Raw genomic sequence first — 21,267 nt, 5'->3', positions numbered from 1 at the left:
ATTTTCTTGGCGGCTTCCCTGGTCTTTAAGGTCACCGCCCACGCATGGCTCTTTGGTATGCGCCTAACGCCACGACGTAAGGAAGCACACCAAACTGATGTGAGGGCGTCCCGGTAATCGTCGACTCTGTAAGGCCTCTCACGCACGTCGCCGTGCAAAAACAACCTGTTCAGTACAACACGACCGGTAGGCAACGTAGGCAGTACGATCTCGTAGTCCTTATCATCTTCACCATCGATCCTGTATCCGCGGCCGGTGCTGGCTGCTATCGTCGCTCCGTCGGAGCTCATGATTTCGCGACCGTCTGCTTGCGCTGCCGGTAGAAAAAATCCTAGCCACTAGACCACGCCGGAACGGAGGTCACAGTCTCTAAAAAGATGTCCTTTCCTCACGGCTACTTGAATCATTCGAATCGTATATAAAAACTCTATTGAGTAATAAAATAAAGGATTGCCTCACCGAGATTTGAACTCAGATTGCTGGATCCAGAGTCCAGAGTGCTAACCGTTGCACCATGAGACTGCAACCAAACTTTCCGACGCTGGGAATCGAACTCGTGCCTCCTGGATGAGAGCCAGGTATCCTAACCACTAGACTACGCTGGAACGGAGGTCACCGTCTCTAAAAAGAAGTCCTTTCCAGGCGGCTAGTTGAATTATTCGAATCATATATATAAACGCTATTGAGTAATAAAATAAAGGAATGTCTCAGCGAGATTTGAACTTGTATTGCTGAATCCAGAGTGCTAACCATTACACCATGCGACCGCAAGCAAACGTTCTGACGCTGGGAACCGAACCCGGGCCTCTTGGATGAGGGCCAGATATCCTAGCCACTAGACTACGTTTTTTTCCTTATTGCCTGTCTTTGGCGCACATAAACAATAGACATATTAACAGATGATTACACAACACAATCCGAAACATTGTAAAAACCGTGGCTCAAATGTTGTGGCCACGCATCTGTTAAAATGTTTTTATCGTCGATAGTAATTCGACGCGCAGCAACCACTCCGGGGTGAAATCCTGCAACTTTTGTTCATCCACAAAATTTCTTATATATCCTTCGAAGTACTGGGTGGGCGCTCGTGTATCTACATCAAAGTGCATGGCTGCCATCCTGGATTTCCAAATGCTATGAAGAACCATAAGCATTGTCATATTATAAGGGGTACCGTCATCACTTTGTATTTGCAAATAGCGGATGCCATGTGCATCGAGGGGGCTATCTTTTTTGATCGTGCGCTGGAGCACGTCCAAAAGAAAGACAGCATCCCAGCAGTCAAGGAATACATGCTCAATTGTCTCCTCCTTTCTGCATATTATGCAATGCGTTCCCCAAGGAACCTAAAACCCCTTTGCAGCCATCCAGGTATTGACGGTCAGCGTACCGGTATGTAATTTGAAAAAGAAATTCTTAGCACCTGGCGGTATTTTCATCGCCTTGACGCGCTTTAGTACATTGTGGCCATGGCATACATTGTAAAGAGACCGATACAAAGGTACTGGTAAAAAGACATCACATAAGTCCTTGTACAACTTTTTTACGTCGGACTTGACTCAAGTATTCAAGTGAAAACCGCACTGACAGAAACCTACAAGAAAGCATAACTTCGCGGAGAAAGCCATAAACGCCACCAAGTACGCTGCAGGTTGATACAACCATGTTAGGCAAGTGTTGCCCCAGGCGAAGTTGACAGACAGTGCGAAGGAATGGGTTGTCAACGTCTCTAAAGAAACAAAATCGATTGAATACCCGTCTGAAAAACAAATGCGGCAAGCCCAATCCTCCATTTTGTACTCGAAGGAATAAATTGGTCCGACTCGATCTTTCCCAAGACGATTCCAACACAAAGACAGCGAACACACGGTGAAATTTTTGGATGTTTATCCTTGAACAACGTAAGACTTGTAAGATATACCAAATTTTACTCCCTAAGAATATGTTGCAAACTGTGGCTTTAGAAAACAGAGACCAATTCCAGCCATTCCACTTTTTGACTCTTTCCCGCAGGTTATCCACTTGGCTCCTGCAGTACGAATCGCTGTCTTTGTGGCATTCGAGGGGGGCACCCAAGTATTTCACCAGTGTCGTAACAAACCTTATGCTCGCAAGACTGTCTGGGGTTTCTGCCCAGTCACCGTATCAAAAGCCAAGGCATTTTCCCCAGTTTACAGCGCTGCCACTTGCAGCACAGAAGTTAGTAACCCATTTGACAGCATCTGCTATGCTGTCAGAGTCCGCGCAAAAAATGGCAATATCGTCCGCATAAGCCAACAGCCGGACTTCAATCTCGTGCAGCTCAAATCCACGGACACAGTCATTCTCTATGCCCTCAAACGAAAGGAATCTAAGTACAAACAAAACAATAGTGGTGAGAGAGGACAACCCTGACGGACCGTACGCTTCACTGGGATGCGCTTCCCCACCACCTTGTTAACGATTAGCCGCGTTGATCAGTCTCGGTACGCCATGGCAACCCCCTCTTTGATTATTTTCCCTAAATTCACATAATCTCGGATGCACAGCAGAATTTCATGAGGCAGCCTGTCAAAAGCCTTCTCGAGATCGATTTGCAGCATTGCCACTCTTGCACCAATAGCGTCGCAACATTCGAGGATGCTCCGTGCTGCGTGTATATTAGTGAGGATAGTTCGACCTTTAATGCCGCATGTCTGATGCGGCCCCACGAGCTCCGTAATGACTGTTTGCAACCTTTTAGCTAGGATATTCATGAATATCTTGTGATCTCCATTATTGAGGCAGATTGGGCGGTAAGAAGTTATTCTGCGCAGTGCAACGGGGTCTTCCGATTTTGGTATAAGAACATAGTGAGATGACGAAAAGGACGAGGGTAATATTTTCAGCTCGAATGCCTCATTATAAACGTTGGCTAAGACTGGTGTTATTTCTCACTTGAAACACTTATAAAAGGCGGAAGTCATACCATTAGGGCCAGGCGATTTCCCCGGATGCATACTTTCAATAGCACTGTTAACTTCCTCTTCTGAAATGGGTTCCTCCAATATATCTTTTGTATTATTGTCAAGCTTTGGCATCAGCGATAAAAAATCTTTTTTAAAGCGATCGACATCAACTGAGCTGGCGGCGAATAAATCATTGAAGTGCTCAAAAAAAGCACGCTTTATAACACCTGCGACATCGCTGACTTCACCCTCGTGTTCGATTTCTGTTATCTGATTACGTCACGCTTGCCACTTCTCTGAGCCCAGCGCCCTTTTTGACGGCGCTTCTGCCATTATCAGTCGCTCGGATCTTGCCCGAACCATAGCACCGTGGTATCTTTCGACATCGAACCGCTCAATTTTACATTTCAATGCGCGAATATCTTCAATAAACGTGCCGAGCATTCTACAATCTTCGAGTAGCAATTTTTCCAGGTTTCTGCGCATGTGCTTTTGTTCTGCTCCTTCTTCTTTGCTTATAGCGCTCGAGCCCTCCAAAGCCTTCTATATAACGACCTGCTCGAAGTTCTCCCATTTTTCTCTAAAAGTATTTTTACTGCGAACTTTCATTTCTTCAACTTCGGTCATTACTTCCTCCATAAATTTTTCATCACTCAGCAGAATTGAATTCAATTTCCATAGTTGCCACTCGAGGGCCCTTTTCGTTTCTTTCGTGCTAGCTACTACAAAGCTAACCAAGCAGTGGTCACTAAATGAAACGGCGTTAACACGGTATGCCTTGCAAAGCGGTACCAATTCTACACTCACGTACGCCCTATCTAGGCGGGCCTGGCTCGCTGCCTGAAAGTGGGTGCACTGCATAGTCCGGCCACCACCGAGACATTCAGCCACATCCTCCAAACCATGTTCTCTTACTATATCGCTTAAGACAGCCGTACTTGCATCCCTGTAATGTCGTTCGCTAGTTTTGTCTTTGGCTGAAAGGACGCAGTTGAAATCGCCAATAATGATTAGGAGCCTATTACAATTGGTATACCGCTTTAGTTGTTCGAAAAATATGCGTCTTTCGTCAGTGACAGTCGGTGCGTACAAGCATATTACGCGCCATTCAAATCCCGAAAACAAAAGATCACAAACAATGAGCCGACCAGACGGACATGACGTTGAGGCTTCTACTTTAGCACCCAGACTCTGTCTGACGAACAAAACGCAACCGGAAGAAGTCCCTATGGCATGGCTAACTATAACAGAATACCGCGGCAAGAATTGGCGCACCATGCCCCCAGTTTCATCGTCGCCATGGACTTTAGTCTCTTGGACTGCCAGTATGTCAAGGTCGAGGTCGCTTACTAACCGATAAAGTTGACATTGTTTTCTCCGTGAGGCCAGGCCACGCACATTTAAAGTGGCCACACGGAGTGAATTTTCTATTTGCACCATTGTAAGGCTGCGAAAACCCAGGGGCATGGCGCCTACCTTACAACTGCAATTCCTTCCTGAACGCCTTGTCCCAGTACAGTCCTTAAGGTGGCGAAGGCGGCGTTTCCACCGTCTTGCGCTCCGTCGAAATATTTGGTCGTGGCCGAATGAGAGGCCGCCGAGCGGGAGTCGTTTTGGCGGGTGGTTCGTCCGGCGAGGCAGCAGTGGTGCCCTTGTCTTTTTTCCCTTCGTCACGGGGACGCTTCCCCGTCACAGTGACACTGTCGCTTTTAATCCCAGTCATCGGTTCAGCCTCCGAGGGGGTCTCGTCTACTGAGCCAAGACACGTGTCGCCGGTGCTGCTTGCATCCACCTTTTCACTACTTTCGCCTACGCCTTCATATGGAAGCCCGGTGTCGGGCTTACCTGGTGCTTCACACACTCCCTCTTCTTGGCGGCATGACGACCCATCTTCCACAGCAGAGCTCGGGTTAACTCCTGCTGTTTCTTCCGAGTCTGCTTCGTCCATGAGGTGCTCCAGTGCATCACTTTCCTGCGCTGGCCCAGTCACACTGGCATATGTCTTCGCGCAGTCGGCGTCTTCGTGGCCGAAGCGGCGACAACGACTGCAGCGGGGTACTCGGCAGTCGCGACGTATGTGACCGGTACTCTTGCACCGTAGGCACAACGGTGCACGGCCCGGAACGACAACGAGAGTCAGCTCTCCGGCAATCTTGAGCTGGTGCGGAATGTCATCCACCTTGACGTCGGAGTGCAGCTTTAGTCCCACAGACCGCGTCGTTGAGCCCTTTTCTGTGATGCCCGGTGCTCGCGACTTCTCCCGTTTCAATTCGAATACTTTCCCATAGGGGGTCAAGGCAACACCCACGTCTTCGTCGGTCACGCCGTGCAGCAACTAGTGAAGCTTCAAGCGAACCTCGCGGTTATTTGGGTCAATGAGCAAACATGGACGATCCTTTACCTTCACATCGATGGCGGAGAGCAACTTCCGAGCAGCCTCAGCCCTCGTCAGTGTCACAGCCCATACGTGGTTCATTTGATACGCCCCCAACGCCAAAACGTCGTCGAGCGCACCAAGCTTGCCCAAAGTGTCCCTGTAGTCTTCGACGCGGTAAGGCCGGGCTCTCGGATCACCATGCATGAAAACGGTATTCGCAGCGATGCGTCCGGAAGGCAGATTGGGCAAAATCACCTGATAATCGTCGGCGCTAGGCGCAAAAACCCTGTCACCGCGGCCCGGTCGGGCCGCTGATACCGCTCCGTCGGAGTCGAACATTCCGCGACTGTATCGCTCGAAAGCTGGAAGTGGAATGACTGCGCCACTCTGCTGCACTCTAGTTACGGGGGGAAATGTGCAGTAAGCAAGTGCGCACTAATACAAAAGAAAATAAAAATAGCAGTGCGTAGATTAGATTCACGGACCTCTGGGTTATGGGCCCAGCACGCTCCCACTGCGCCACACTGCTGTCCGCTAGCTACGTGAGATATGTGCAGCAAGAAAGTGGGCACTAATACAAAAGAAAATAAAAATAGCAGAGCATGGTTTCGATCCACGGACCTCTGAGTTATGGGCCCAGCACGCTCCCACTGCGCCACTCTGCTGCACTGTAGTTACGGGGGGGGGGGGGGGGGGAAATGTGCAGTAAGGAAGTGCATACTAATACAAAGGAAAATAAAATTAGCAGAGCGTGGATTCGATCTACGGACCTTTGGATTATGGGCCCAGCACGCTCCGACTGCGCCACTCTGCTGCACTCTAGTTACGGGGGCAAATGTGCAGTAAGGAAGTGCGTACTAATACAAAGAAAAATAAAATTAGCAGAGCGTGGATTCGATCTACGGACCTTTGGATTATGGGCCCAGCACGCTCCCACTGCGCCACTCTGGTTACGGGGGTAAATGTTCAGTAAGGAAGTGCGTACTAATACAAAAGAAAATGAAATTAGCAGAGCGTGGTTTCGATCCACGGACCTATGGGTTATGGGCCCAGCACGCTCCCACTGCGCCACTCTGCTGCACTCTAGTTGCGGGGGGGGGGGGGGGGGGGGGAAATGTGCAGTAAGGAAGTGCGTAGTAATACAAAAGAAAATAAAATTAGCAGAGCATGGTTTCGATCCACGGACCTCTGAGTTATGGGCCCAGCACGCTCCCACTGCGCCACTCTGCTGCACTGTAGTTACGGGGGGGGAAATGTGCAGTAAGGAAGTGCATACTAATACAAAGGAAAATAAAATTAGCAGAGCGTGGATTCGATCTACGGACCTTTGGATTATGGGCCCAGCACGCTCCCACTGCGCCACTCTGCTGCACTCTAGTTGCGGGGGGAAATGTGCAGTAAGGAAGTGCGTAGTAATACAAAAGAAAATAAAATTAGCAGAGCATGGTTTCGATCCACGGACCTCTGGGTTATGGGCCTAGCACGCTTCCACTGCGCCACTCTGCTGCACTCTAGTTGCGGGGGGAAATGTGCAGTAAGGAAGTGCGTAGTAATACAAAAGAAAATAAAATTAGCAGAGCATGGTTTCGATCCACGGACCTCTGGGTTATGGGCCTAGCACGCTTCCACTGCGCCACTCTGGTTACGGGGGGAAATGTGCAGTAAGGAAGTGCGTACTAATACAAAAGAAAATGAAATTAGCAGACAGTGGATTCGATCTACGGACCTCTGGGTTATGGGCCCAGCACGCTCCCACTGCGCCACTCTGCTGCACTCTAGTTGCGGGGGGAAATGTGCAGTAAGGAAGTGCGTAGTAATACAAAAGAAAATAAAATTAGCAGAGCATGGTTTCGATCCACGGACCTCTGGGTTATGGGCCTAGCACGCTTCCACTGCGCCACTCTGGTTACGGGGGGAAATGTGCAGTAAGGAAGTGCGTACTAATACAAAAGAAAATGAAATTAGCAGACAGTGGATTCGATCTACGGACCTCTGGGTTATGGGCCCAGCACGCTCCCACTGCGCCACTCTGCTGCACTCTAGTTTCGGGGGGGGGGGGGGGGGGGGGAATGTGCAGTAAGGAAGTGCGTAGTAATACAAAAGAAAATAAAATTAGCAGAGCATGGTTTCGATCCACGGACCTCTGGGTTATGGGCCCAGCACGCTCCCACTGCGCCACTCTGGTTACGGGGGGAAATGTGCAGTAAGGAAGTGCGTACTAATACAAAAGAAAATGAAATTAGCAGAGCGTGGATTCGATCTACGGACCTTTGGATTATGGGCCCAGCACGCTCCCACTGCGCCACTCTGCTGCACTGTAACTACGGGGGGAAATGTGCAGTAAGGAAGTGCGTACTAATACAAAAGAAAATGAAATTAGCAGAGCGTGGATTCGATCTACGGACCTTTGGATTATGGGCCCAGCACGCTCCCACTGCGCCACTCTGCTGCACTCTAGTTACGGGGGGAAATGTGCAGTAAGGAAGTGCGTACTAATACAAAAGAAAAAAAAATTAGCAGAGCGTGATTTCGATCCACGGACCTTTGGGTTATGGGCCCAGCACGCTTCCACTGCGCACTCTGCTGAATGTATGCAATTAGCCGAACATACAAGGAGCTCAACATTGCAGTTATAACAAAAAAAGAAGAAGAAAAAGAAAGAATAAATAGAGGCGAAACACAATCATGAAGTGGAAGCGTGCTGGACCCATAACCTAGACGATCATGCTTTGTAACGGTATAGTTTGCTTGATTTTTCCTTAATTTGCTCTTGATGATCCATTCGCATTTAGTGGCTGGTGTGTTCCTCTATGCACTAAAACGGCGCCCTCACAAGCATGTTTTGGGCATTGGACGACCAAATCTTTACACAGTTCGCAATGGGTGACGCCTGGATGTTGTTTTCCTGTTTTAAAACGCTTTGTTACTCATACAAACGCAATTTATTTAACGACATCAAGCCTGCGTAAGGCAAGTTTGGAACCGGGAGTTTCAAGCCCCGGCGTGACACTGTGCTAGAATACTATAGCCTAGGATGTAGCGGAACCGTGTTGAAATCCCGTGGTGTCCTTGGTGTTTTCAAGTACTAAGATTTTTTGTCTTCTTATTTCATGGGATAGTGGTTGCGGACACCGGCGGTAGTAGACAACTACGGTGCACGCGAACGTTGTTGTGATCTTTGTACGGCTATCACTATACTACTGCTGGAGTTTATTTTGTTTTACTTTGTGTTTTACCTCGTAATGTCATTTATTTAGGGAATCAGCACGTATTTCTTTCATCGTGGAGCCCTACGCTTCATGTGCTTGTGAAAACGACTCCTTGTCATCCCATCCGATAACCGAGGACTGACCTTGACCATTGACAGTATGCGTATACCTTTGGTGCTACGGGTCTGGGCTTCAGCCATAGAAACGCGTTTGATGCCGTTCGCAGTTATCTCCATGAAACAAAACGAATGCGCCCCTAAATTGTTATTTGTATATAAATTATATCACAGTATTATTCAGCGAATTCACAACATAAATTCTAAGCACGTTCTATGTCACTCTAGCTTACATTCAAGATAAAGACTATACTGTCTGGTTCGAATGTCAAAAAGTAAATATCGCACCCTTTCCGTTTTTAAGTACATTCTTTCCTTTTGATCTTAGGATTGTCGATTACTTGAAAGGACTAAAAGCTCCTATAACCAATTTTTGACCAGTCCTCCTGAATGGGTATGAGCCACAGTTGAGGCATCACCACCATCCTCGTTCTCATTACATTTTCCTGTCTAAAACTGCAACACAAGTCAGGGGCGTAGCCAGATATCTTCTTGGGCAGTGGGAAGAGAGGCAGGGTGAGTGTCTGTGTTCAACCACCTTTTATGAATGTTCGTGCATGTGCTTGCAATTATGAGTTTACTCATATACTCATACACATGCATTACAGAAAAAAACTTCAGTGGGGTGGGTGGTTTGAACCCTCCCTACACCCCGGGTGGGCTGGTGGCTGCGAATGAAGTGACTAGTTACTAACAAGTGTATTCTTCGTTCATACAGGATGCACCCATATAAAGGGGACAGTTTTAGTGAACGCGACATACTTAACAGCATACGCCGTGATGTTACAGCAACAACTATCATGCAGATGGCGCGACGAGCTTTTAAATATTTCATACGGAACGCCTGCAGGCGGATGCAATTACAGCGACCGGTTCACATCCTTTATATGCGTGAAAGACACCGGTCTACGCAGGGCGAGATCGCTATGCGCTCCAGTGTGAAATAGCTGCTACATGTCAGGCTCCTTGTACTGAGCAGAGTGGCGCAGTGGAAGCGTGCTGGGCCCATAACCCAGAGGTCCGTGGATCGAAACCACGCTGTGCTAGATTTTTTTTATGCTCGCACACGATATTTTTATCTTTTATAGAGACGCCATAACTGCACATCTGTTTCGAACATGCTCTTTGATGTGTTGTTCTTGTGTTGAAAGCAATGGCTCTGGCCTTCTCTCTCTCGCTTTTTTTCTTCAGTTTAAGAAAGAATTCGTCGCACTGGTAAACACGGTGTGCTTTTTAACACAAAATGCATATTTTTTCGTAGGTATTCTGTTACCCCCTGGTATTCTGTTGTCAGACTCTTGTCGTTTTCGCATGTTACTTATATGCCACTCCCTTCCCTCTTAGAAATCAGTTACCAGCTACACCAGTTCGTGCACAACTTCTACAAACTGCATAAAATGCACAACGTAGCAGGAACAACTCGGCGAAACACTTTATTAGTTACGATACCTTCCAAACCATACACCCGCATCACATTTGAATAAAGAGTGTTAGATACCACATGAAAAAAAAAATACAGCGCAGTCGACAGGATTCGAACCTGTGCGGGGAGACCCCAATGGATTTCTAGTCCATCGCCTTAACCACTCGGCCACGACTTCACGCCAACGAAGCGGCACCTATTTTTAAAAGGCTCCTTATTGAATACGCATGGCAAGCTCGTTCAGTTTCTTATTCTCATTGCAATCAATGCAGAAGCGGCACCGGTGGAAAGAAGGTGGAGCTTCTGCCCCCGTTTCTCCCGTCATACATTGATTGATTGATATGTCGGGTTTAACGTCCCAAAACTACCATATGATTGTGAGACACGCCGTAGTGGAGGGCTTCGGAATTTTCGACAACCTGGGGTTCTATAACGTGCATCCAAATTTGAGCACACCGGCCTACAACATTTCCGCCTCCATCGGAAATGCAGCCGCCGCCGCCGGGATTCAATCCCGTGACCTGCGGGTCAGCAGCCGAGTACCTCAGCCACTAGACCCGTCATGCTTTGAAACCCCGTTTACATAAGTACGCCGCGTTTCTTTCTCTCAGTCGATATGTTTTATTCAAGGTCACCTTGAATGGTTCATCGTAATGAATGAGCGTCAAACAAATTTAAGAGCGAGTGTCATTTTATTCTAAAAAAACGCTAAGAATGCTTTAACGCGAAAGGTTAGGAGCTTGCAAGCATGCAGTTACACAACTCGCCGATGCTTTAGTGAAGGGAATCCCAGTAGAACCACACTATAAAAGCTTGGAGGTTTTGCAGTGGCAAATGCATAAAACCCGGCTTAAGCTGATAATTTGATATGTCACACTGACATGACCTTGATTGAAGAAACAGCGCTAGAAAAGGACATAAATGAGAAGATACAAACAGGACGCTGACTAAAAACATTGTATTATTGCGTTTGCACGTCGATATATACAAGAAAATACAATCAGTGAGCGCTTCGAGGAACACGTTATTAATGAAACATGCGGACTCAAACTCTCGAGAGGTTCTTCGTTTTATTTTTCTCGAAGCGATAGCAAAGCTATACGCTGACACAATGATCTCCGCTTTCCTGGATGCATATGACCTCAACGATTTCCCGTTGGCGTTGCTCAGCGTAATTGCATAGAATATCGCTATCCTTGATGACTGCGTCACAATCACAATTTGCGCAGTGGTCTGCAAGGTGGCTACGCACAGACCCTCTTAGCGATTTGGGATGTTCACGTAACCTTTATTTGTGCAGCGGCTTCATTAGCCGATGTCACAACTTCCGTAAGTGGGGGAATATTTCACACAACGTTCCCTTGACATTTAAGGAAATGTTGCAAGCGCTTCTTTTTGCAACAAGTTTCTTCCTGATCACCGTCAGTCTTCTTGAAGAGGCCACATAGCTTGTTACGTGCGCTGGAAACGTCTCCGTCACCGGATTTTTGTGACACTTTCTTTAGATCATTGTGCGTCACATTATGAACATATGAAAAAACCCGGATGCCATTGTTAAAGAGATCTTTTTTATTTTTTTATTTTAGCTCTTTGAGCGGATATTTTGAGCGGACAGGGTGTTCGGTTATATGCTTTTTTTTTAACTGTCACATTGACAAAAAAGCGACATGGTGTATTGTAAATAAGAAAATTAGTTATTATTATACACTGGACTCTGGAGTCAGGATGCTACGAGGTACACTTCAAAGGAGCAGAGTAAAAAAAAGGTATTTCCCAAGGCACCGGTGAGATTTGAACTCACGATCTCCTGTTCACTAGACAGGCGCTTTAACCAACCAAGCCACGGCGCCTTTTTTTTTTTTTTTTTTTTTTTTTTTTTTTCTTTATTGCCGGCTTCGCACAAAAGAAATACAATTTACGATCACATTTAAACAAGTTTAAAAAAAAAAACACCAGCCTGGCTGTGACTGGTTTCATTTAAAACTGCTTCATTGTAGCCAACACATTCAACAACGACACCCATTCGGGTCTTTCTTCTCTGGAAGATAACACGTCTCTTATGTATACAATACTTTCCGTGAAGTATTCATGCGCACATCGGGCATCTTTATCTACGTGTCTTACTGCCATTCTAGTTCGCCACACGCTGTGAAGCACAAGCAACATAAACATATCATAAGGCACACCATCCTCATTTTCTACAGCCAAGAATCTAATACCGTGTGGTGTGATAGGCAAGTCCTTTTTCAAAGTACGCTGCAGAATGTCCCACAGAAAAACAGCATCCCAGCAATCAAGAAAAATGTGGTTGACAGTCTCGGGTTTCTTACAGATAAGGCAGTCCATCGACCACGGAACAAAGAAACCCTTTTCTTGTAACCATGGTTTTACGGGCAATGTTCCGCTGTGCAGCTGAAAAAAAAATGTCTTTGCACTTGCGCGTACGGTCATCATTTTCACTCTCTTCAATACGTCACGTTCAGCACCAACCTGGTATACTGATCTGTAGATAGGCTGAGGCAGCATTACGTCACGTAAATCTCTGTAAAGACGTTTTCTCTTTACAACAGATAAATATTCCATTGAAAATCTCACTTTCAGTATTTCATATGCCATTATAACTTCTCTTAAATATCCGCGTAGGTTACATTTCACAGGCATACTTGATACCACATAATCAGGAATCTTATTAGAAAGTACAATTTGTAGAAATGTTCTCACAAACGGATTACATTGGTCGCGTAAAAAAAATATATCTAGACACAATTTGCTTGAGGAAGAGGTGAGCCAATCCTAAACCACCATTTCTTAGTGAATGAAATAAGTTTGTTCGACTCGTACGCTCCCAAACCGACCCCCAAACAAACACAGCTAAGACTCGATGCAATTTCTGCACATTTGCTCTTGACATAAATAGGAACTGCAGAACATACCATACTTTGCAAACAATGAACCAATTGCATGCAGTCGCTCTAGATAACATAGAAAGTTCCCTACCACCCCAGTTTCTTGTCTTCTCACGAGTGCTCTCACATATCTCTTTCCAGTAATCATCCGTGTTTTTATAATGCTGGAGGGGTACTCCGAGATACTTCGTCGGTGCAAGTGACCAGTTCATATTTGCAAAGTTTTGTGGGGTGGTCTCCCAAGAACCATGCCACAAGCCTAGGCATTTGTCCCAGTTTACTGCACTGCCTGTCATCTTGCAAAAATAGGCCACATGACGTATCACTTCACTGACACTTTCCTTATCGCTACAAAACACGGCGATATCGTCAGCATATGTTAGCATTTTAACTTCACTGTTCATTAGCTGATACCCTTTTATTGTTTCATTGCTAATAATCTTCATGCAGAAAGGTTCCATATATATTGCAAATAATAAAGCCGAAATGGGATCACCTTGCCGCACACCGTTTGTCACTTGAAAGCTTTCAGTAAGTCGCCCATTAATTACAATACTCGTAAAGCACTCTCTATAGGCCATTTTTACCCCTTCCAAAATGACAGACCCTACATTAACATATTCTAATATCAAAAAAAGGATATCATGATTTACACGGTCAAAGGCTTTTTCCAGATCTAATTGCAACATTGCAACCTTGCCACCAAACACATCGCAGCTCTCCAGCACGCTTCTCGCTACATGTACATTTGTATTTATTGTGCGTCCTTTTATACCACAAGTCTGGTGTGGTCCAACTAGTATTTTCATCATCCTTTGCAACCTGCCTGCAAGAACCTTCATAAACACTTTATAGTCTGTGTTGGCTAAACTGATTGGTCGGTACGACTTGACGGACAATAATTTTTTGGGGTCGTCAGTTTTCGGTATGAGTATTACGTGCGTCTTTTTAAATGAGCCGGGCAGAACCTTTAATCTTATAGCCTCCGTGAAGACACGATGTAAGGCAACAGAAATAACACCTTTAAAAGTCTTGTACAATGCGGCACCAAATCCATCAGGTCCCGGTGCTTTGCCAGCCGCTAGGTCATCAATAGCCTTTTCTATTTCGGACACTTCAATCGCTATCTCCAGCTGCTCTCTCTCGTTATCAGAGAGCTTTGGTATCAAATGCAGAAACTGAGCCTCAAACCCTTCCTCTGCCTTCACTTTTCGGCCAAGTATGCCTCGGAAATATTCGACAAATACTTGCTCAATTGCTGTCGCTTCACGTACAATACCGCTATCAGTTGCAATCGCTTTGATTTCATTTCGCTTGGCGTATCTTTTTTCATCCCCAAGTGCACGCTTTGTTGGTGTTTCGCCGAGAGATAATTTTTCTGCACGTGCCCTTATCACCGCCCCTCTATATTTTTCAATGTCAATTGCCTCCAATTGGTTTTTTAACTGCCTTATTTCTTTTGTGTACTTTCCTGGCATTTTACTTTCTAGACTCAATGCGAAGTCTAACTGACATTGCAAATCTTTTTCTTTTTCCTTTTTGGCTCTATGTAACACACCGGATCTTTCTATGGCTTTCATCTTTGTCACCTCCTTAAAACGCTCCCAGGCTTCAATCACGTTCGCTTGAGGCTCAGCTAACATTTTGTTAATGGAATCCTGCACAGCTTCAACGAACAATTCATCTTTTAATAATAAGTCGTTTAATTTCCACACATCCCAGTTAAAGCGTGTCTTCTTCTGTTTATACCCTATAGTGAACATTACTAAACTGTGGTCACTGAAAGACACACTTTTTACTTCATAATTCGAACATACTCGCATTAACTCTACTGACACATAGGCTCTGTCTAGCCTCGCATGGCTTTCGTTCTGAAAGTGTGTGAAGTGCTCTTCTGCAGAGAGCACATCACCAACATCTTCGAGATGACAATCTTGTACAATAGTGCAGAGTAGCGTTGCACTTTGGTCTTTTATGGCTGCTTTTTTTGCTCTGTCCTGAGGGTTGCAAACACAATTAAAGTCGCCGAGCATAATGACAATCCTGCCACAGCTAAGAAAAGTCTGTAAATTCTCAAACAATAATTTACGTTCAACTTCTTTGTTCGGTGCGTAAACACAGACAACTCGCCATTTTTTATTATTATATGTAAAATCGCAAACTATGAATCTCCCAGTACTAGACACAGTTACAGTCTCCTCAACTATACCAATAGAATTTTTAAGGAACAGTGCACAACCCGCCGACATTCCAACGGCATGAGACACACACACATCGTACCGGGCTCTAAAAGGGGACACCATTCGGTCAGTCTGATCTTGCCCTTCAACTTTTGTTTCCTGAATGGCAATAACATCGAGATCACGTTCCAGCATCAAACGACTTAATTGATACTGCCTTCGTCGAGCGGCAAGCCCCCTGACATTGAGAGTCGCAACTCTCAATTCTGCTTCGACGCTCATAGCCATTAGGACGTGAATGGCCGTCCCGGCCACATGGTTCTCACCTCTGATACTCCTTTATCACCATCAGGTCCAAGGTTCGATATGGTCTGATAGGTCCCCTTTCTTTTGATCACAAAAGTAGAGCGCCGCGCACGTTTCACGCAGCACATTATGCACACTTCACCACTGCGCTCCATTTGTTGGTGCTTCCGCCGGGTCAATACTTGTGTCACTTAATCCAGACCCCCACCTTACGGGGGCTTTTGATCTGAAGGGGGCCCCGCTGAAGGCCCCTTCTGTTGTTGATCTGTCAGTCGCTGATGCAATGCCTGCTGATTCGGCACTGGTTGCTGCTGCGGCAGTTGTGTCTGTTGCACCTGGGCTGGTGGGAGGTTCTCGGCTATTCGACGTTCGCTGAGGATGTTAGGTGCCGGTCTACGGCGCACGTTCATCGCCTTGGCCGGTGGTTCCTCCACTTCTTTCGTTGTAGCAGCCTTCTTGCCTTCCGCCTCTTCCCTAGGCCTTTTACATGTATTTGACGTGTCCATGTTTTCCGACATTTCTTCCTGTGCTGCAAGCGCCTTTATATCTTGTGTGTTCCTCGTGGATTGCACGTCTTTTGTAGAACCCTTGTCTTTGTTAGACGTCGTCTCAGCACCTGTGGGGCGTGGCGTAAGGGGCGTCAACTTGGGTTTCGGTTCCTCCCGACGCGCCCCTATCAGCTCTTCTGCTTCAGCCTCGTCCATGTGATGCTCGGAAAGTTCTTCGCCTCCCGCGGGCCCTGCTACACTTGCATATGTTCTCATACAGCCGCTCTCATTATGCCCAAAACGCCGACACACTGTACAACGTGGGGCTCGGCAATCCCTCCTAATATGACCTGTTCCGCGGCAACGCAGGCATAACGGTGCTCTTCCCGCGACGACAACTAGTGTGAGGTCTCCGGCAATCCGCAACTGATGTGGGAGGTCATCCACCGTGAGGCCAGCTTTGAGCCTGATGCTCACCACTCGCGTCGAAGAGCCTTTGTCGGTGCATCCGTACACGCGCCAGCGCTCTCGCACTATTTCGTTCACCTTGCCATAAGGAGCCAACGCTGCCCTCACCTCGTCGTCAGGAACGTTAAACAGTAGCCAGTGTATCTTCAGCTTCGTATCCTGGTGGTTAGGGTCGATAGTGATACAGCGCTGGTTCTTCACCACAATGTCCCCAGCAGCGAGTATTCTCTTCTTGCCCTCCTCGTCCTTGAAAGTGATGGCCCAAACATGATTCATTTGGTACGCCCCCAAGGCAGCAACCTCGGGAAGCAAAGCCAAACGAATAAGAGCGTCCCTGAAATCCTCAACGCGATACGGCCGCGCCTTGATATCAGCGTGCAAAAAGACAGTATGCAGCGTTGAATCATTTGATGGCAGTCGGGGCAAAATAATCTGATAATCCTGTGACGATTCGTCCATGTTCCTGGTACCACGACCGAGCTGGGCCGTTGATGCCGCTCCGATATCGCCGGAGCTCATGCCGCCACGTCCGTACACTACGGTGGCCGGAAGTGGAATCTACCAAGCCACGGCGCCCATGCCTTTAGCTGCATGTGGAACCCAGTGTTGAAGCAGAGAGAGTTTGGAGGATGACCTACTTCAGGCGCGTGATCCGAATGAAAAAGCAGGACCGTAGCTATATTGACACCTAAATGCATTATGTGGATCACGCATGATATGCGCTGCGTGTGTCCACCAGGCATTTAGTAATTTGATTTCACTTTTTGCATGACGCATATGTGACCCCTTCCTTTTTTTTTCTGTTTTACCTGTCTTTGGTTCATAACAATTAGCCCAAACTACACTGATGTTAAAACCACCACGTACATACGGTGACGTTTTTATTAAGTCAACTGGTATGGTGCCGGTATCGCCGGATTAAAATTCGGGTAATGTTACCAGTGGCTATACCCTTGAAAGCCAGTCGGGTGCTTCCGGTGCCGCTTTCTGAATTTCAGCAAAGCGATAAATGCTCTCTCTGAAATAGTCTCGGGCAGGTCTCGCATTTTTACCAGAATGATAGCCTGCCAGGGGCGTACCAACTCTATGATCGCGAGGGGGGGGGGGGTAGGGGGCAACCTACTTCATTTGTCAGCCGGGGATATATATATATATATATATATATATATATATATATATATATATATATATATATATATATATATATATATATATCCCCGGCTGACAAATGAAGTAGGTATATATATATATATATATATATATATATATATATATATATATATATATATATATATATATATATATATATATATATATATATATATATATATGTATATATATATGTATATATATATATATATATATATATATATATATATATATATATATATATATATATATATATACATTGAAGTACCACGGGTTCAGCTGACGCTTTATTCAAGCAGCAGCGAAATGGCGCCGATGAACAAGATGAACGGGCGAAGACTGATGATGGTTATTGACAGATGAGGATGACGTCCAATGAATTGAATTCCAATGAATTCTTACACTGATTTCCCCCGCCGACGGAAGCGGCCAGCCTGGCCGCGAATTACGCTGGGGAACGCATACGATAGGGCTTGAGACGCGAAACGTGAACAGTCTCTGTCCCGTGGCAGCATTGGTCAGTGGGGACATGAACAGGTGTGACAAGGTAGTTCACCGGTGAGGTCTGTTCGATAACTTTGTAGGGGCCAAGATAGCGTGACTCAAGCTTCTCGCATAAGCCAGGCGTTCGCGCAGGAGTCCACAGAAGTACATCGTCGCCAGGGCGGTAGAGAACGACACGGTGAGTGGCATCGTAACGATTTTTGCGATCTTCTTGGCTAGCTTCGGTGTTTACACGGTGTTATGACCGCCATCGGTAGGCGCCATGCTGTCGCTGAAAAGCGTAGCCGGGCCGCGTTTCCACGCTGGTTCCAAGAAAACCTGGGTTCCAGGCGTGGAAACGCGGCCCGGCTACGCTTTTCAGCGACAGCATGGCGCCTACCGATGGCGGTCATAACAACGGGCAAGACGACGGCATCAAGCAACATGGGACAGAAACTGGTCGCAAACGAATGGTGAAGAGTTGACGGGGCCAGAAACGAATGAAACGTCGAGTGGTGATGTCGGTTGGCGTCCGTATACTAGGAAGAATGGAGAATAGCCTGTGGTTCGTTGAACTGACGTATTATATGCATACGTGACAAAGGGAAGTATGGCATCCCAATTGCGATGGTCCGGTCGGATATACATGAACAGCATGTCACACAGCGTGCGATGAAATCTTTCCGTTAAGCCATTGGTTTGCGGGTGATAGCTAGATGTTGTTTTATGAACTGTTTTTGATGCTTGAAGAACTTCGCTGAGCGTGCTTGAAAGAAGTGCCTCGCCCCGGTTGCTCAAAAGAACACGAGGGGCTCCGTGACGTAGGTAAATCGAATGCAAGAAGAAAGTTGCTACTTCCGAAGCAGTTCCTGAAGTGATCGAGGCCGTCTCAGCGTACCGGGTCAAGTGATTAACCGCGGTGACGATCCATCTCTTGCCGTGTGATGTAGTTGAGAGGGGCCCGAAGAGGTCAATTCCGACGAGAGAGAACGGCTCTGATGGACTAGGAAGTGGTTGTAGGGTCCCGACTGGAGCAGTAGTGGGCCGCTTACGGTGTAGGCAAAGTGCACACGAGGCAATATATTTAGCTACCTTCGTGGAAAGCACCGGCCAGAAGAATCGACTGCGGATGCGCTCGTATGTTTTGTAGTAACCCAAGGGTCCTGACGTCGGGTCGTCGTGGGAAGCGCGCAGAACTTCAGTGCGTAGTGCGCGTGGTACGACGGGAACCCATCGGTGGCCTTCCGGGTGGAAAATGTATCGATGTAGCACGTCCTCCAACTTGAATAGTCGAAGTAGTTTCCGGAGTCTGGCATTTGGGGAAGATGAAGCGCCGGTAAGCCAACTGATGATGCCAGTGCAATAAGAATCGGCTCGCTGGTGAGTGGTAAGTACTGACGGACGGGTGGATGAAGGTAGAGAAGAAATAGATGATATCGACGAGCCGTCCTCCGTATAGCCGATTTGACAAGGGGATGTGACGTGCGCCGAAGACTGCGGCAAGGGGCATCGTGACAAAGCGTCGGCACCTTGGTGTTGTCTTCCAGTCTTGTAGATGACGTCGAAGTCATACGATTGTAACCGGAGAATCCAGCGGCCAAGTCGTCCCGACAAGTTTTTGATTGCGGACAACCAGCATAGAGCATGGTGGTCTGTCACAACAGTAAAATGTCGAACATGTAGATACGGACGAAATTTTTGGATGGACCAGACAACAGCCAAGCACTCTTGTTCGGTTATCGAGTACCTCTTCTCTGCAGAGGTCAGAGTGCGGCTTGCATACGCGACAACTTTCTCGCGAAAGGCATGGTCGGGCTGGAGGAGTACGGCGCCGATTCCTTGTCCACTAGCGTCAGTGTGTAATATCGTAGGTGCCTTGTCATCGAAATAACAAAGCACCGGTGGGGATGTGAGTGCCTGCTTGAGCTCTTGAAACGAGGCTTCGCATTGATCATTCCAATCGAAGGAACCGGTACTCGCAAGGAGCTTGTGGAGAGGAGTGGCAATAGTGGCAAAGTTGCGAATGAAGCGGCGAAAGTGCGATGCGAGTCCAAAGAAACTGCGTAGTTCTTTGGAACGAAAGGGTCGCGGAAAGTTGAGGACTGCGGAAATTTTGTCCAGATCGGGCTGGATGCCATCTTTACTAACGACATGTCCTAGAACTCTTATAGCTGTGTTGGCGAAATGGCACTTTTTTGTGTTTATTTGAAGTCCAGCATTAGAGAGACATGTGAGCACTTGATCTAGGCGTTGCAGATGATCAGCAAAAGTGGAAGAAAACACGACAATATCATCGAGGTAGCATAGACAAGTTTTCCACTTGAGGCCACGAAGAACAGTGTTGATCATCCTTTCAAATGTGGCGGGAGCATTACATAGGCCGAATGGCATTACGTTAAACTCGTAAAGACCGTCCGGCGTAGAAAAGGCGGTCTTTTCTTTGTCTGCTTCGTTCGTTAGTATTTGCCAATACCCGGACCGAAGGTCAAGGGTGGAGAAGTATCGGGCGCCTTGCAATGAGTCAAGTGCATCATCTATACGGGGCTTCGGATATACATCCTTTCGGGTAATCTTGTTGAGCGCGCGGTAATCAACACAAAAACGTACCGATCCATCCTTCTTTTGTACCAAGACAACGGGTGATGACCAAGAACTGGTAGAGGGTCGTATGATGTTTTTGTTTAGCATATCGGTCACGTTCTCGTCGATGATTTTGCGCTCGGCCAAGGAGACTCGGTAGGGACGACGGCGTACAACAGTCTGACCTCCAGTGTCGATGCGATTATGCGCAACTGTGGTCTGTCCTAGTGCCGAAGCCTTGGCGTCAAAGGAGGCCTGGTGTTTTGTTAACAAATTTAGCAACGCCTCACGTTGAGAAGGCGAAAGGTCAGGATTTATACCGGGAGCAAAGAAGAAGGAATTAACAGACCGGGCCTGTTGTGGCTGAGCTGTCAAGGCGTCAAGAGAGACCAAAGATACTGGTTTGGTATCCACATAACACGACAATGCAGAACCTTGAGGTAGGAGGACAGGCTCCGGGGTAGGGTTCAGGCCAAGGATTATCGCAGCACTGTCTTTGAACCGCACCAGGCTGGAGGGGACTACAACGCCGCGAGCTAGACAGTGGCTGGAAGGGGTGATAAGGACGTCACCATTGGCAATATTCGGAGAAGTGAAGGCGATGAGTTGCTCCTGACCCGGGAGCAGTATGGTATCGGAAGCTGTGAAAAAACGC

The 21,267-nt window shown here is 47.0% G+C and overlaps 1 protein-coding gene and 2 non-coding genes across 3 annotated transcripts; all 3 read right to left on the bottom strand.

Annotated features, from left to right (window-relative positions):
* Positions 1 to 10,148: 10,148 nt before the first annotated feature.
* On the bottom strand, positions 10,149 to 10,230 carry TRNAS-AGA (transfer RNA serine (anticodon AGA)). The gene has a single exon. It is a non-coding gene; the product is annotated as a tRNA-Ser (tRNA).
* Positions 10,231 to 11,828: 1,598 nt separating this feature from the next.
* Positions 11,829 to 11,902, bottom strand: TRNAT-AGU (transfer RNA threonine (anticodon AGU)). The gene has a single exon. It is a non-coding gene; the product is annotated as a tRNA-Thr (tRNA).
* A 2,189-nt stretch (positions 11,903 to 14,091) lies between these two features.
* Positions 14,092 to 16,929, bottom strand: LOC142764827 (uncharacterized). The gene has a single exon (XM_075865358.1). The coding sequence runs from the start codon at positions 16,917 to 16,919 to the stop codon at positions 15,654 to 15,656; it is 1,266 nt and encodes a 421-aa protein (XP_075721473.1). The 5' UTR covers positions 16,920 to 16,929; the 3' UTR covers positions 14,092 to 15,653.
* Positions 16,930 to 21,267: the final 4,338 nt, after the last annotated feature.

Source organism: Rhipicephalus microplus, chromosome 6, assembly GCF_043290135.1.
Source record: "Rhipicephalus microplus isolate Deutch F79 chromosome 6, USDA_Rmic, whole genome shotgun sequence".
Lineage (NCBI taxonomy): Eukaryota > Metazoa > Arthropoda > Arachnida > Ixodida > Ixodidae > Rhipicephalus > Rhipicephalus microplus.
Note: the sequence above shows the minus strand (reverse complement) of the source record. Positions and strands in the feature narration are given on the sequence as shown.

Excerpts from the sequence above, each read along its gene's own strand:
- LOC142764827 (XM_075865358.1), bottom strand. The coding sequence starts at position 16,919 with ATGAGCTCCGGCGATATCGGAGCGGCATCAACGGCCCAGCTCGGTCGT.